Source organism: Cordyceps militaris (assembly GCF_000225605.1).
Source record: "Cordyceps militaris CM01 unplaced genomic scaffold CCM_S00005, whole genome shotgun sequence".
Classification (NCBI taxonomy): Eukaryota; Fungi; Ascomycota; class Sordariomycetes; order Hypocreales; family Cordycipitaceae; genus Cordyceps; species Cordyceps militaris.
The window spans coordinates 1,621,392-1,639,494 of NW_006271973.1; the positions used below are offsets into that span (position 1 = coordinate 1,621,392).

Sequence of the window (18,103 nt, forward strand, 5' to 3'; positions counted from 1 at the left end):
AAAGAATGTCTCCTTTAGGGGAGCGCTTGACATCGCCCTCCTCGGAGCGCTTTCCCCAGCCAGCCGCGTTGTTGTAGAGGATGTCGCCCTTGGGGGCGCGCTTGGCCGCATCACTCTCCTCGGAGCGCTTTCCCCAACCGGCCTGGTTGTTGTAAAGAATGTCTCCCTTGGGGGAGCGCTTGGTCGCATCGGAATCTTCAGCGCGCTTTCCCCAACCAGCTGCGTTGTTGTAGAGAATATCGCCCTTGGGGGCGCGCGTATCAACGTCGACGGGTGCGGCAAGGGCGGCGCCGAAAAGAGCAAAGGCGACAGGAATGATGAACTTCATTTTGAATAAAAACGTGAGTAAATGTTGTTTTGATTTCGCTGCTGATATAGCTTGTAGAGTGCTGCGTCAGAACTGATTACATGTATGGCGGACATGTTTGATATGTATTTGAGCAGATAGTCACCCCACGGCATAAGCATGCTCAGGCTTCCCACATCCCGCACCAGTAGCGCCACTCTGCCGGTCGCCTTCCCTTTTCCAATGTTACATTCAATCTATCATGTTGTCGTTCTTGTATGAGAGATATGAAGCCCGGTGGTTGCTGGTTTGGGAACAGGTCAGACAGCAGTTTCAGCAGGTAGACCTGCATCCGCCGCTTTGGCTTCGCCCCGCCAATCATTCTTCCGCGTTGCCATCATCATTCAGCTTTAAAGTAAAAGAGACAACGGTCACTTGGTGGATCTTCTGGTGGCTTTGAGGTCCAGTGTGACGTGAAATCGAGGGAGCATGAGGCATTGACGCCATGGCATGGCGAGAAGAGAAAGTTGAACCCACTCAGCAGTGTGTACATACCCCTGTAGTATTTGAAATGGAGCTTTATGTATCACGGAAATCAATGGCTCACATACCTGGGGATTTTGAAATCGCTGCTGAAGACAGGCCGTGTAAGTCGAGGCGCCGTGGGGGTAGGGTGGGGGGGCTCCAGTGACAATCTCCAAGTTCTTACCTACAATCAAGCCCAGGCTATATATTGCTCATCGTCCCACCGTATATGATTCATGTACGAGATAGAAAGCGTTTTGACCAATACCTAGGCACGATAGACACCGCTTGCTCCCCCGCATGGGTTTGAGGCTGAGGTAGCGCCTCCCTGCAGGGCTGGCCGCCTCCTTCGGCTGACGACAGCACGACATGCAAGTCGACGTTCGTTTAGCGATAGTAAGGTGGCATCATGGAAAACGCCATAATGTAACATTGTGAGCTATCCAGTATGGGATGGAGTGGTGGCTAGAGGGGCATTTCTTACACAGTGCGCGGTGCTTACCAGAGGCAACCCTCACAGCACGCGATCATGCCCCTGCTTACACGGACTACTCGCAATCAGAAAGCGACGTCAGCACCACCCCAAGATTGTTGTAGTATGGCATTTACTACAAGGTATACTTGAGACGCAGCAGAATTGGCCTTGCAGATTTTCTGATTATGGAATACAAGTTGGCAGAACGGACCTCTGACGAGGCGCCCTTTCTACAGAATGAAGAAAAAGACAGGTTCGAGCTGCCATTTCGACCAAGACGGCAAGAGAGATGGGCCAACATGCTGCCTTATTCTGTCGTCTTGAACGTGGGCTTGCTGTTGGCGCTTTTTGCAGTATGGAACTTGGCAAGACACGACCCTAGAAAGCACTACATTCCGGACGAGGTCTACAGTAAGCCATATATACCACTGATTTCAGAAAATCACGTACTAAATACTCGAAGCGCCTGCACAGTCAGTAGTCGAGTATCACAACATACTCTTCACCGGTGGTCTGAAAGGAGATACGTCAAAGTACCTCGGCTCTACGCCATCGGTTGACGAAGCGTGGGACAATCTCTACAACAGTATGTTGTAGACAAGGAGCAAAAGACTCGAAGTGATCTAATCTGCGTCCATTTTAGAAACTCTCATCTCGCAAATCCTACCAGAGGCGGCCGCCCATCTTGTCAATGCCACGACTCGGTTTTCCAACGACACCGACTACCACATCGTGGAGCTCGACGTGTTTCACCAGCTGCATTGCCTCAACATGATGCGCAAGCTGGTATACCCAAACGCCTACCCGATGGACCTGACATCGGGCTCGGACGAGGCGCAAGACAACATCTTCCACATGGAGCACTGCTACGAGCAGCTGCGACAGTCGCTTCAGTGCACGTCGGACCTGTCCACCATTACGTGGCAGTGGAGCAGGAAGCAGCAGCGGTTTATTGGAAACGTGCACACGATGCATACTTGCAAGAATTTTGACAAGATCCACGAGTGGGCGGTTGAGAATACGGCGGCGCAGGATCTCGACTTTTTCGAGTTTGTAGAGGGAGCGCCAATCTTCCAGAACGAGTAGAAGGGCTTCGACTACAATCATCATGAATAGAGCATAATCAGAGTCCCGTGTGACGCAACAATACTTACATCCGTCGTTCAATTTCGCTGTCCCATCATCTGCCCTAATTCTCTATCTCGCACACTTGGGATATTTGACAAAAATCTTGGTACCCGAGTCCTTCATGCCCTCGGGGTGTCCGCCAATCATCTTGACGCAGTGGCTCGTATGGTGGTAGTTGGCCGTGTACGTGTCCAGCTCCTGCGTCGGATCCAGGAGGATCCTGTGCAGCCGCTTCCAGACGTACATGCAGTGCGTGACGTGCCAGTCAAACGTCGTGTCAAAGTAGCCGTAGTCGCCCGCGCCGAGCTCCCCGACCGTCATGTTGCGGGCTCCCCCCGCCGCGGCCGTCGCGAACGGCCAGCGGCGGTCCCGGTACATGTCGCGCGCGTCCTCGTCGTCGGCCGCCGTCAGGCACGACGCCGGCAGCCACGCGTGCAGCACGATGCTGTACCGGCAGCCGCGCGCGCGCGCGTCGTCGGCCGAGTTGCCGCAGTCGCCGTGCGACCACGCCAGCGGCAGACCGGTCGCCGGGTCGGTGCCGTTGCGCGCATGGGGGAGGATGCGGGCGCGCGCGTGGGAAGACGCTGCGAGGGCGGAGTAGAGGGAGAAGAGCACGCTCATGGTCGCCAGCCCGAGGACAAAGCCGATGACGGCTGGGAGCCAGCGCCGCGGTCGTGGCGCCGGTTGTTGGTACTCGGTCTCGTCCTCTCCGGCACTGTCGTCGACTTGCTTGTATTCAATCTTGTTGGCCATTCTCGATTTTTTTTTTCCTTCAAAAGATCCTCGATGTTTGGTATTTTATCTTTTTCCTCCTCACGGAAATCAAATACACCAGAATTACATACCGCTCAGTGCCTCACTCGTCACGGCAATGAGCGACATCATTACTAGGTGAACTACCCACAGCATCAAAAGCCGCCATGTTCACACTGTGTTACTGACGTCGACCGGATCGTTACAACGGCAGCCTTGGCTTGCAGGTGGGCTGAGCAAGGGTTGGCAAGTTCACCGTAGGGCTTACTCACAGCTTCGGCGCTGACTCGATTGGGATCTTACGTGCCCAGCTAGACTAACTCCTCACCGGCGCTCTTTCCCCGCACCGGAGCCATGACGACGTGAGGGGATTGTTGACAATAGCTGGGAATTCTTTTGATAACCATTGGCGTCAGTCTCGGGGCGTAAAAGGGCGAGACTGTTGAGGGGCTTTTTCGGGGACGCGGGGTCTCTCACCAAGATCAAATCTTGTCGGGCGTCACCAGTCGCCGAGACGTTCCAGCCGCATACGACCCCATTCTTCTTTGTTCGTTGGACGCAAACCCACGGGAGACTGTGGCTTGCACGGCAACCTGGAGGGTGGTGACACACTCGCCATGCAGGACCTTGGCAGACCATGGCCGTGGGTTGGTGACCACGACATCAAGCATGCCAAGAAAACTCAGGACGAAGTCTTCGGTCCGTACACCGAGCGATTCTTCTCCCGGCCCTACTTTACTTCAAGACGTTTGAGGCTTTGTCGAGGCTGCAGCTGTGGCTGCTGAAAGAAGTCGAAGCTGGTGGCTCTTACAGTCCGTGAGGACGTAGTATTAGTATAGTACAACAAAGCCATTCACACGCACAATTACAGCCAATGAGAAGACGTAATATTGAGTGCCCGATAACAGACAAAAGAAAGCTTGGCTGAGATCCGAACGACTGCCCAAGGGCCCGTCAGTGTGGCAACGCCATCTATTCATAGCTCTCTTTACGTACGACGATTCTCCGCCCTGGGGCTGAACAAGGAGCAAACAGGTTCCTTGCATGTCATGTCTGTCCATCCGATTATTGAGTCTATTCTTTTTCTTTTCCCCAGCAACTACCATCCCCCGCGTTGACGATGGCTCAGATCGCATCTCAGTTCCCCAAGCTACGAGTCAGGCAACGGCAGATGGCACCCACACTAAAGCCAAAAAAAAAAATTAAAAAATAACAATAGAGCTCACGACATGGTGTCTTTTTAATTGGCCTCTAGTTTGTCCCAATTTCTCGGAGCCGTGCTGTGATTCGCTCCCGGGTGTGTGGCGCGGCGCCGATGCGGCAGGGGTGGTATTTCCTAATCGGGGTATCAATAGAATAGTTTGAACCATTTGTCGAGCCGCCATGCCAGCCACGACTCCCACAGGGCTGCAGAGCCGCCACCATGCTAGTAGTCCTCTCGGCCTGGACATGATTCAGTTCGTCTTGAAGATGAACTGACATCAAACTCTCCGCAGGGCCAACTGCCGTTGCCACGCCGGCCGTCGGTTGGCGAGCGGAGACCAACTGCCCACAGCTGCTGCCCACAGGCGGGTATCTTATTCACCTTTTCATTGAGTCTGGACTTGGTCTAGACTCGTCTTGCTTTCCCTTCTTCTTTGATCCCTTTCGGCTCTCGTGATTGAACTTGTCCCACAAAGGCGGAGTTTGTATAGGCATCGCTGATCTGTCTCTGCAGCATCTCCAGACTATAAACACCGAGACGAATCCCCGCAGTTTGCATCATTCTATCCCTCCAGACACAGCTCTCCTAGTCTTCTCTTCGTTTGCTCCCTATTTTCTTCCTTGCCCCAAGTTTCAATCCCTCGAATCTTTGCCATCTTTGCAGGCTCAAAGTTTCCACTGCCCCTCCCCCAAACACCCAACCAACAAACAACCTCCAAAACATCCCTCTTTCCATCATGAAGTTTGAATTCGCCGCTCTTCTCGCCCTCGCGGCCACTGGCCTCGCTGCTCCCCGTCCCTGGTGCACGAGACCCGGCGAGCCGTGCTGGAAGCTCAAGCGCGCTGTCGAAGCCGTCGACGCCCACGCCGAGGCCGAGGCCGCCGCCGCCGCCGCCCGTGGCACGACCGACGGCATGGGCCTCATCGCCTCGGTTGCCTACGACCGTCTTGTCGAGCTCGCCGCCCAGGGCTCGCCCGACCCCGCTGCCTTTTACGAGCAGCACCGCATCCAGAAGAGCAAGCGGGACGTCGAGGCCGCCGCCGCCATCGAGAAGCGCTGGTGCATGAGACCTGGCGAGCCTTGCTGGAAGCGCGCCGTCGAGGAGCAGGACGAGCTCTCCAAGCGCTGGTGCCTGAGACCTGGCCAGCCTTGCTGGAAGGCCAAGCGCGCCGCCGAGTCGGTCCTGGAAGCTGGACAGGAAGAGAGCACGGAGGAGTGTGGTGAGGGCGACGAGCAGTGCTCCAATGCCAAGAGAAGCCTCGATAACCTTCACCAAGTCGCCCGCGCCATTGTCGAAGCCTTTTAAGTGGTATGATCTCCTTCTTTTCTGGGCACCGTCAGCCTGGTTGTTGTCATTTCGTGAACTAACAGTCGTCTAGGACAGTTGTTATCTCTCGCACGCTTCAAGAGAGTGCTCACCACTCACACTCTGGGGAGATTAGCTAGCTTTGGAATTGACCCTGGTTGGTCGTCTTCTCTTCGATATTTTTGACACTTTTGTGTACTTCTACATACGATGGCGGGTCATGGGTCACGGTAACATGTCCGTTCTTTATTTTTGTAATCAGCTATCGTTCCGAATTTCAGTAGCGATAGCGGTAACTAGCGGCGATGATTGGTCATTTTTTAGGTCACGGTATAACGCAAATGAGCAAATGCAATACACAATTATTATACTCCCGAATAGTAAACGACTAGTGTCCTGAAAGTGGTAGTGGTGTATGCGCGTCGCGGTGCCAGTGCCAAGTGTTGTCTGCATTCGACCTTCAGATGCTGACTGGGATTGTCTGGGGTACTCTACATTGCAGCATCGCAGAGCATCTGTATGGCTCTCTCCGCGGCACTACTGGTCGTCGCTCGAAGGTGACGTTATTATGGTGTTTCAGTTGTCGATTGTGTAACTATGGTCTCCCTTTACGATCGTCTCGAGAGCCGTCTAGAATACCGCACATGGTGTAGCCGTCGCGCAGCTTCCGTCGAGATGTAGTCTACACGTGTTGTAGGTATCGAATTAACAATCGGCGCAAAGGTGTAGGCATGTACGTTCAATCATTGCGGTCCTTCCCATCGGCCTGTGGCCGGGTAGCACCGCACCCAAGATTGCTCGCTTTCTTCTCCGTCTTGTGTTCCTCGCGATCCTAGAAGGTCTTGGATAGCAACAGAGTTGCCACCTCACACCAGGCATGTATCAGGGGAGCATAGACGTTGTTGTTTGCGTTGTTCAATATTGAAGAAGAAGAAAGAAAAGTGGAAAAAGAGAGTTGAAATTTTTGCCTTCTTATTGCGGGTGGATTTTCAATGTGGGGCACAATTGAGCCATGGTGATTGGCCGCGTCTTGTTTGGTGAAATGGTTGGGTACGAGGAGAGTTACCTTGCCAATGGCATACAATATACGGATACAATAGTTACGTTTTGCCTGGTCAGAATCCCTCAATATCTTCGAAATGGCATACATAGTAGAGAGGGGGGGGAATACTTCAACTTCCCAACACCACTCTCGAACCGAGTCACCACGGACCAAGGCAACCCACTAGCAATCAACTCGACAACTCGGGTAGTAGATGGGTGGGCGTCGCAAAGGATTTTTTTCACAAGTTGACCTTTCTTGTTGTTTTGTTTGCAATGCTGGAACCGAGACTTGTCTCATGCACTCGTTGCAGACGGATGGAGATGGTTGCAGCTGGATGGATCTGCAATGTAGCTCCCGCAGCGGCTGTTTGACTCTAGCTGGCCCGGCACATTTATATAATATATGTATAACCGATTTTTTAAATAAAGACGATTTTCTAAATATACTCGATATTAGAATCAAGGTTTATTTAAATAATAACAAAAGCAATAATAATATTAATTTAGTTCCTAATAATTAAGATAATCTAACTCTAATATAAATACTACCTTCCTTAATAGCTAAGATTAATAAGTCTATAACCCTTAAAAGTAAGTCTTTTACCTATATACTAGCTAATAAGAGGCTAGCTTTAAGTTACCTACTTATATAAGGTTAATACTTATACTTTCTTTCTTTATAGCTTTATAAATAGGCCTAATTTATTTAAAAATATAATAAAAAGTTATTCTTTTTAGTATTATTAATACTAAAACTTTATTTTTCTATTCTAAGCCTTTCTTAGCTAATTAGAGCCTTTTTTTCCTTTTATATATATACTTTTTTCTTATTAATTTTCTTAATACTTTAATTTTTTAATAATTTACCTTTTTTAGTTTATTTTTATATTCTATTTATTCTTTTATTTATATATTTAATTTATTTAATTTAATAAGGCTTTATATTATTTAATTTAATAATACTTTTATTATAATATTAACTAGGTTATTATTATTATTAATTTATTATAATTTATAAACTTTTTTTTTATATATAATTAATAAAAAACTATAATATTAATTATTAACTATTTCTTTTTAGTTATTTTAAACTTAATAAGGTATTTATATAGTAATAAGGAGTTAATATAGATAATTATTAAGATTTTTAGGATATTTAATTCTTTTATAATTATATTAATTATTAAGCTAATAGTATATTTTATATCTATTCTTATAACTATATTATATAATTCTAATACTAAAGCTAATCTTATTATTCTTTTTAATTTTATTAAACTTTAAATAATAATATTTTTTTTAAATATAAATTTATTATTATTAATTTATTCTTTATTATTAATTATAATAATATAACCTATTTAAAAGCTTAAATCCTTATTATTAGTAAATAATTTATTAATAAAAATAAATATCTTTACTTTCTTAAAGTCTATTAAAATATATTAAATACTTCTTTCCTAATTATCTATTTATTACTAGATTCTTATTCCTAGCTTTTTAAAATCTTTCTCTTTAGGTTATTATTATTATATAACTATAAAAAGGTTAAATATTACTTTTAACTAGTAGATATTAATAATATATACTTTTTAGGCTTTTTACTAGGTATACTTTTTCTTAATTAAGAGTATTTTTAGTTTCTTTCTTTATTTATATTAGTTTATAATAATTATACTATCTTTCTTAAGGTCTAGATAATAACTATTAAAGAATAATAGGTTTTTTACTATTAAATTATTTCTTAGCTTTATAATAATACTTACTTTTAATATTTCTTTATTTTCTTTTTTAATAAAGCCTTTATTACTTAGAATAAGTATATTATCTATTTAAAGGCTTATAATCTTAAATTCCTTTTTATTTAAGATAAGAAAGTATAGGTTAAATATTAAGGTAGTTATACTTAGCTATTTAAAAAAATACTTTAAATATATTATATATTAGTAATTACTTAATTTTAAAATACTATAAAAAGGCCTTAGAACTATTATAATTATACTTTATAGGTATTAATATTATAATTATTTTAATAGCCTTATTAGAATTATTCTATTTAGTATTATCTTTAATTAAGTATATACCTAGGTAATATCTTTAAACTAGATTTACTTTTTAGTGTTTTTTATTTTATTATATTTTTTACCTCTTTTTTTAATAATTAAAAAAGTAATAGTAATAATAATTCTTTAGCTTAATTATTAAATTATAAATAATATTATTAAAATTAAGGCTTTATCTTAATTATTAAAGCTATAAATTACTATTCTAGACTTTTTATACTCTTTTTTAGTTTTTTTACTTTTAACTTTATTAATAAGCCTTAAATTAAAGATTTATATATCTTTATAAACCTTAAGGTTAAATTCTATAAATTTAAATATACTAATAGCTATTAAGCCTTTAATTTCTACCTTATTTAACTATTTAAATAGTATACTAAGTATTATAATAATTCTAGCCTTATATAATTTAATTACTAGCTTATAGTTATTCTTTTCTTTTATAAAAAGATATACTTTAAAGTATATAATATTTTCTTTATTTATAGTTTTTATTATAAAGATCTTATAATTATCTTTATTATTTAAGTAATCTATATACTTTTTAAATTCTATATTTATTAAATAGACTTTATATTTTTTTATTAGTTTATTTTTTATTAATCTTAATAATCTCTTTATTATTATCTTTTCTACCTTTTTTTTTATAATTTTATCCCTTTTAAAGGGGTTTAGACTATATAGTTAGGTAAAATTTTCCTTTTCTTTAGCTTAAAAACCTTTTATTATTTATTATTAACTAGGCTAGGCTAGCTAAGACTAAATATTAATAAAAATTATTACCTAATATCTAGTCTAGTTATTATATTTAATAATATATATTAGTTTTAACCTTATTAAATTATTTTCTTTATTTTTTTTACTTTTAAATTCTTTAATATTATTAGTAAAGGCTTAGTCTTTATTAATATCTTAATTAAAAGCTAAGCCTATAGTATTTTTATTAAAATCCTAGTTTTTATTAAGGTTTTAACTAAGAACTAGGCTTATAGTACTACTAGAAAATACCTAGCCTTTTAATTCTATAATTTCTTAATTAGGCTATATAGTAATACTTTTTTAATTATATCTTAATAATATTAATAGGGTTTTATTAATATCCTTATTCTTAAAAAGGTTCTTAGCTACTATTCTAAACCCCCTTTATATTCTATTTTTACCTTTATTACCTCTTTTTTTATATTTTACTTTAACCTTTTTTATTCTTTTTTTTTTATTTTATCCTTTTAAAAAGAATAGACTACTATTAAATAGAACTTTAATAGTCCCTTTAATATCTTAATAATATAGATTTTACCTTTTATTATAGCTATTTTAAATAGGTTTTATTATCTTTTCTTTTTATATTATATAAGGATATTTAACTATAAAGGTAGTTAATAAAGAAGGCTTATATTTAGACTATTTCTTTAGGTTTATACTTTTTTAATTTAATACTTTTAGTAAAGAATATAGACCTTTATTATTATTTTTTAAATTACTTTACTTTATTTATAAATATCTAAGTAAAAAGGTAATTAGTAAGATATTTAAAAGTATATATTAAAAACTAATAGTATTAAGATAAGGCTATTTAGGTTTACTATATTATTAATAGCTTTAATAGCTATTTAGAGGATTTAGTATTTATTTATAATATTATTAATATTATTTTTAATAACTTTAAATATTTAATAAAGAATACTATAATACCTTTTTACCTTTTTTATACTATTATAAGCCTTAATAAGAATAGCTTAGATCTAGATATAAAAGCTATTTATATAATATTTAAATTTAATAAAAGTAAAATTCTTTTTAATATTATAAATAATCTAGTTAGGTAGGCTAATATATATATTAATTTAGTATTTTAGAATTATATTCTATATATTCTTTACCTTCTAATCTTAACTTTAAAAGAACCTTATAGCTTAAAAGGCTATTACTAAATTAATAATATAAAAGACTAGCTTATTATTAATATAATAAATATTTATTATAATCTTATAGTTAAATTTATAGTTATTTTTAATTATAAAATAAAATTAGTTAAAGGTTTTTTAGTTTAATTAGTAATTCTTATATATCTTTATTATTTTCTTTAAAGTATTAATATTAAAGTCTTTACTAATATACTCTAAAATATTACTTAAGTAGTAAGCTAATAGGTAGCTAAATCTTTAATATAGTTACCTAAGCTTTTATTCTATAAGGTAGAAGGCTACTATTAAAACTAGGCTTAATAGCTAGAATAGGTACCCCTATTACTTAATTATTAAGATAATAATATTACCTTTAATAAGGGTATTTATAAGGTTATTAAACTAAATACTAAGCTAATCTATATCCTTAAAGAATATTAAGAAAAAGGTTAGTATTAAAAGGACCTAGAATTTAAGGTTATTAATAGCTATTTATAGCCTAATAATACCTAATAATATAACTAGGTTTATTTTACTAAAAAATATTATCTTTATAGTTTTATTATTTTATTTAATTTAGACTATTATTATTATTATTATATTATACTAATTAGACTAGCTAGTCTATCTAGTACCTCTATAGCTTATAAGATAAGGAAAAAACTAGAGTACCTAAAGGAAAAACCCTAGCTCTAGTATAGGTTTAGTATAATCCTAAAGCAATTCCTAGTAGGGAGTAGTATACTCCTTATCTTAATAAAAGATAATAATAATAGGTATAAATATATAAAACTTAGTAGGCTAATAAACCTACCTATCCCCTACTTAATCCCCTTAACCTCCTCTCCCTATAGCCTTATCCTAGCCTAGGCTAGGTACTATATATAGTTAAGGTCCCTCTTAAATCTTAATCCCTAGATACTTTAAAGTATAAGTAGGTATAATAATAGCTATAAAGGCTATAATATCTACCTTTATTATTTTTCTCTTTAGCTTCTATAGTTTATTTTCTATATTATTTATATTAAATAGGTAAAAACCTTACTTCTTATAAGGCTTTACCTATACTAGGACTAGTTAAGATAGCCTTATTACTTTCTTACTTTTATATACTTTTATACTTATCTTTACTTCTTACTTTATAATTACTCTATTTATATCTTTATACTTTTTTAAAACCTTTAAATTAATATTAACCTTTATATAGTTTATTATATTTATTATATTAAATAGAAAAGAAGCTATAACTATATATATTTAATTATTATTATTTTTAGTTTATTACTTAGCTAGCTAGTCTATTTATTATAATATTTAAAAAGCCTTAAATTCTTTAATTTTTACTTTTTTCTTTTCTTTTTTAATAATATATAATTATATATCTTCCTTACCTTTAGTATATATACTATACCTTATTATTACCTTTACCCCTACCTAAGCTAAGCCTTTCTTATTTTAACTATTAAACTATATTAACTTTCCTCTTTATTAGTTTCTTATTATTATTACTATTATACTTATATACTTCCCTTCTTCTTATCTTTATATACCTTTCTAGGCTATACTTAAGCTATTCTTAGCCTTATCTTAATATTATTAATACTTTTTAGAAAAATAAAAATTTTAACTATTACTACTACTATTACTATAGTAAGTTACCTTATCCTTAGTATATACCTAGCCTTATCTTATTCTTAACCTTATTAGTTTAATATTATTATTATTATTATTAATAATATAAATAACCTTTACTTATTTATTATTTATCTTTATTTTAATATTAATCTAGCTAGTTACCCCCTTTACCTTCTTACTACCTTACTAAATACCTATACTAGGTTATTACTATAGGTAAGCTAGTATTAGTCCCTTATAGCTAGTACCTTAAGTATATAGGTAATATTAATACTATTACTTACTTTAAATAGGTTAGTAAGTATCTTAATACTATATTAAGAAGGCTTTTATTTTAATTTAGTTTTAAATCTTAATATATTTATATATATTAAGTATATAAAAAATAATAAAGTTTATATACTAATAAGTTTCTTTAATTTTAATTTAAAACCTAATTAGGTTTAATTTTAATTAACTTATTAATAGCTTATTAATAATATTAAGCCTATAGCTATTACTACCTAAGATTAACTCCTAGCTTATATTAAAGATAGCTTAACCTTAGGCTTAAGTAATATTAAGTTTAACTACTTAATAATAGCTATTTATTATACTTATAACTAAGCTAATAATATAAATACTAAAAGTAATACTTATTATATTTAAAGTATAGCTAGTTTAATCTAGGTTATAATTATATTAGCCTTTATTAGTTATAACCTAACCTTAGCTATAGCTATTTATATTAATACTAAGATATTAATATATCTAGACTAGGCTAAGGCTAAGGTAGCTTATTAGCTAGCCTAGTAGTAGTATACCTTAACTAGCCTACTCTAGGTTACTATAGCTACCTTAAAGGCCTAAGGGGTAACTATACCTAAGCCTAGGCTAGATAAGGGCCTAGACTTAGCTATCTTAACTAAAAAGGAGGAAAGTAAGGAGGAGGAGGAGGAGTAGGAAGAAGAGGAGGTAAGAAGGGGTAGTACTAGGCCTAGCCTAGGCTATACCTATTTAAAATTATTTTTAATTTTCTATATATTTTTTTTAGCCTACTAGAAGTAGTAGAGTTAAGATAGTATTAGGCCTAGCCTAGGCTATACTTATTTTTTTTAAATCTTCTATTTTATACCTAGAAAAAGGGGTAAAATTAAGTTAATATTAGGTTTAGGCTATACTAGGGTAGGAGTAAACTAATAGCCTAATTTATTAAATTTTAAAATTAAAAGTTAATTACTTCTTATACTTATACTAAACTAGTACTAATATATACCTAGTCTATTCCTATCTTATTATATACCTATATTACTATTATACTATACTTAACCTAACCTTAGTTTAGTATTAACCTAGGTAAGGTTTAGATATATATTAGTTAACCTTATAAGTATAACTACTTAATAATAATTACTAAATCCTTTAAGTAGTTTAATATTAATAGTATATCCTACCTATTTTAAAGCTACCTTTTTAATAGCCTAGGTTTAGTTTAATATACTATATAACTTAATAAGATATAGTAAATATTTTCTAACTTTTCTTTATAATAATATAAGCCTAATTTATAACTAAGAATATATTATTTATAAAAAAAGGTATTAAGCCTAATCTTCTTTATATATATCTATATAATAATAAAACTAATATATTTAGGTATAAATAGGAATAAAACTGCCTAGGTAAGGTATTAAAGTTATAATAGCTTATAGGTAGGGTAGATTATAATCTATTTAGTATAGTATTATTTAACTAACTTATCTACCTTTTACCTTATTACTAATCTATCTTATAACTACTTATTAAATATCTTTTAATCCTACTTTAAGGCTTCCTTAAACTTACCTAGAAGGCTTTTATATAGGTTAGCTAATAGTAATCTTATTTATTATTATAATTATTACTACTTATATTATTACTATTACCTTAGCCTCTTTATTACTACTAAGACTACTTTAGCTATTTAGGTAGATATATACTAGAGCTAGGCTACTACCTTATTTACCTCTTACCTTATTAGTATCTAGTATTTCTTAGTTATTAAATAGAGGTTAATTAAAGAGACCTTTAAAGCTTTTTTAATATAGTAAATTAAGATAGCTTTAAATACCCTTATAATTAGTTATAGGTATTATACTTAAAGGTTATATAGAGTCTAGACTAGGCCTATTACCTTATCCTTTCTTAATATATACTAATTAGCTAAACTAAATATTATAATAGGCCTAATACCTTAAAAGTATAGCTTTTATATATCCTTAACCTTAGGCCTTTAAGCTTTCCTAATAGTTATACTTAAGGCCTAGGCTACTCTTATTACTTAGTTCTTAATTACTTAGAGTTATTTCTTTTACCTTAGGCTTAGTATTAGCTAGACTTTAAGGAATTAGGTTTCTTATTTTAAATAAACTAATATATTATTAAGCTAGATTAGGCCTAAGTCTAAGCCTTAGCTATATTAAAAGTATATAAAACTAAACTTTAATATAAAGAACTATAAGTTATTAACCTTTAACTACTCCTTATATATTTCTTATCTTTATTCTAACTATAAGATTATTATATTTATATTTAGTTTAATACTAAGTAGGTTAGTATTATCTATAAACCTAACTATTATTAGGTTTAGTATTATCTTAAAGGTAGTATATAATAAACTAGTAAAAAGAATAAAAAGAATTAGTAAAAGTAGTAATCCTTAAGACACCCCTTAAGGGACTAACCTAGCCTATATTAGGCTATTATTAAGCCTTAACTAGGCTAACCTATTAGCTAAAAAAGACTATACTAGGCCTAGTACCTTAACTAGAAAACCCTACTATTAAAATATCTAGATAAAGAGGTTATAATTAATATTATTAAAGATACTAGTAATATCTAGCTATAGTAGTAATATAATACTACCTTAGGCCTATACTAATCTAACTATTTCTAAAATTATAGTAATAGTAATCTTAATTAACCTCCTTTACCTATTCCCTATTTAGCTATTAGGTAAAAGCTAGTTTAACTTTACTATAATTATAATCCTATTTACTATAATCTTTTTAAGAAGTTTATTTATAGTATTAAGAAGGGTAATAAGTTACTATCCTTTAGCTATATAAAAGTCCTTTAGTTATTTATCTAGCTTTTATAGGACTATAATAGTATTAGCTTTATACTAAAATAGAAAGTAACTAGCTTTAAGTAAAGTATTATAAAATAAAGCTAAAATTTAATAAAGTAGTAGTCTTAAAGCCTATAAGAACCTATAAAGAACCCTATTTAGCCTTAAGGTATTCTAAGTTATATATCCCCTAAGTATTATTATAACCTCCTCCTTAGTAATTAGCTTAAAGATCTTAATTATATCCTAGCTTACTCCTTATAGCTTTACTTTAAACCTAGGCTATTCTTAGTTAAGTAGTATAATATTTAAAAAGAACTTCTAGCTAAGTATATTAGCTTTCTCTTTTTATATAATAACTATCTTACTATCTAGTCTAGTTAAGACTAGTATTATATTAAAAGTATATTTAACTATATATCCTTTTACCTAGTAAAAATACCTTTAAAGCCTAAATATATCCCCTAAGGAATCTAGGTACTCCTTCTAGCTTTATAGCCTAGCCCTATATAAGGTCTTTACCTAGGCTATCTTTACTTTAACTATATATCCTTAATTTATTAGTACTTCTATATACTATATTATCTACTATACCCTCTTTATATTATTAATAGTATTTACTACCTTTTAATTCTATTATAATAGTTATTATAACTAGGCTAAAGCTATAATAAGAATAGCTAGTTAGACTATATTTTAAATAGTTATTATTAACTATTTATATATTACTTTAATTTTAAAAGGGTTATAAAGTATTACCTTATTTAAAGACTAAAATTAGGCTATTACCTTAATAGTAACTATATCTTTATCTATTTTCTTCTAATTTCTAGTTTATAAAGGTTTTACTCTTTTATATATATTTAATATTAATAGTTAAAAGATATAGTTAAACCTAGTTAGGCTTTATAGTATAATACTATATTACCTTTTTAAAGAAAGAAAAGCCTAAAGTAAGTTAATTATACTTAAGTATTTATTCTTTTTATACTATATACCTATCTTAAAAGATATAACTAGCTTAACCTTAAATCTATCTATATACTTTATTATAGGTTTAATAATATTAAACTCTTATTTATAAAAGTCCTATATTAGATAGTAAATATTAAAGTCTTTTACTATAGCTTTTAGTATAGGCTTACCTACTTTTACTCTAGGTAGGAGAGTAACTAAGTTTAACCTAGGTTTAATATAGATATTTATAATAACTAATAATAAAGAAAGGAATTAAATATAATAAGTATCCTTTAATAAAGTAATATCTTAAAGATTCTTTAATAATCTTTTATATATATAAGTTATAATATAGCCTCTTTTTTAAAGCCTTTAGTATAATATTAAGGCTAGGGTAAAAGGGGGCTAGCCTAGTATTACTTCCTAAAAGGCTAGAATATCTAGACTATTAAGAAGGTATAAAGCTACCTAGATATTATTATTATTTTTATAAATATTTTATAAAAAGATTTTTATTCTATTATCTAGGTTAGGCTAGTTTAGAGGTAGTTAGTATTAAGACTAATACTATTATTACTACTATTATAGGTTATCTAGTTAGGGTCTATAGTAATAAGGGGGGGGGGTAGTATACTATTACCCCTAGTTAGGGGGAACTATATTATATTTAACTATAATATATTTAATCTCTTTACTAGGCTCTACCTAGCCCTAGGGGGTCTTCCCTATAGCTATAAGCTATTAATAACTTATTTAAGTAGTAAAGAGGCCTTTAGGCTTTAAGGCTTATACTTAGTTAACTAATAGGTTTTAAACTAGGTAGGCTAGAGGTAATAAGCTTCTTAAGCCTAGATCTAATACTCCTACTATATAGGGTAGTCTCTAGACTATATTAAGTACTTTTTTTTATAATTAATATATAATTCCTTTAATATATTAGTAATAGCTAGGTATATTTCTATATTAGTATAGGCTTAGCTTATATACTAGCTATACTTATCTATCTTTACTATATAGAACTATATAATATATTTAAATTTATAGTATTTATAATATTAAGTAGCCTAGACTAATTCTATATAAGGTTTATACTTAAATACCTATAAATTAAAGTAAATACCTTATTAATATAATTAGTTAGCTATAATTATATTATAAATACTAATAACTAATAATACCTTTATATTAAATTTAACCTAGAGGTAGTATACCTTAGCTATAACTATATTAGCCTTATTAAATACTACTAGTATAGTAGTAAGGTTAATAGTATTATTTAGTATTTTAGCTAGAGGTATACTTTTTATTACTATTAAGTATATATAATAAAATAGCTATACTTTTAGCCTAAATATATTTTTAACTTAGTATATATTATTTATAAATATTTTTATATCTTAGTAAAATAAAAGTATTATATCTCTAGATAGGAGCTAATAGGTAGCTATTATAGTATCTTTTTAAAGGAATTAGTTTATTATTATAACTACTTTTACTAGCTTTATAGCCTATACCTTAATCTAGTAGTCTTTAATACTAATAATTAGTTCTTTATTATATTAGGCTAAAACTAGCTTTATCTAGGTATTTCTTTAGATTCCTCTTTATACTATATTTATATAAATCCCCTTTAATATAAAGCCTAGTTATATAATTATCTTCTTTATAATATTCTAAATTACTTTAGTAATTATAAGTAGTCTTAACTTAAAGCTAGTATATACTTATAACTATT

The 18,103-nt window shown here is 33.5% G+C and overlaps 2 protein-coding genes across 2 annotated transcripts; one reads left to right on the forward strand and one right to left on the reverse strand.

The window, feature by feature from the left end:
• Window positions 1–1,585: 1,585 nt before the first annotated feature.
• Window positions 1,586–2,372, forward strand: CCM_06856 (uncharacterized protein; the record flags this gene model as incomplete). The annotated part of the gene is made up of 3 exons (XM_006671994.1): window positions 1,586–1,697; window positions 1,750–1,872; window positions 1,930–2,372. The coding sequence occupies 3 exons, from the start codon at window positions 1,586–1,588 to the stop codon at window positions 2,370–2,372; spliced, it is 678 nt and encodes a 225-aa protein (XP_006672057.1).
• A 111-nt stretch (window positions 2,373–2,483) lies between these two features.
• CCM_06857 (uncharacterized protein) lies at window positions 2,484–3,167 on the reverse strand (the record flags this gene model as incomplete). Its single annotated transcript, XM_006671995.1, has 1 exon — window positions 2,484–3,167. The coding sequence occupies one exon, from the start codon at window positions 3,165–3,167 to the stop codon at window positions 2,484–2,486; it is 684 nt and encodes a 227-aa protein (XP_006672058.1).
• Window positions 3,168–18,103: the final 14,936 nt, after the last annotated feature.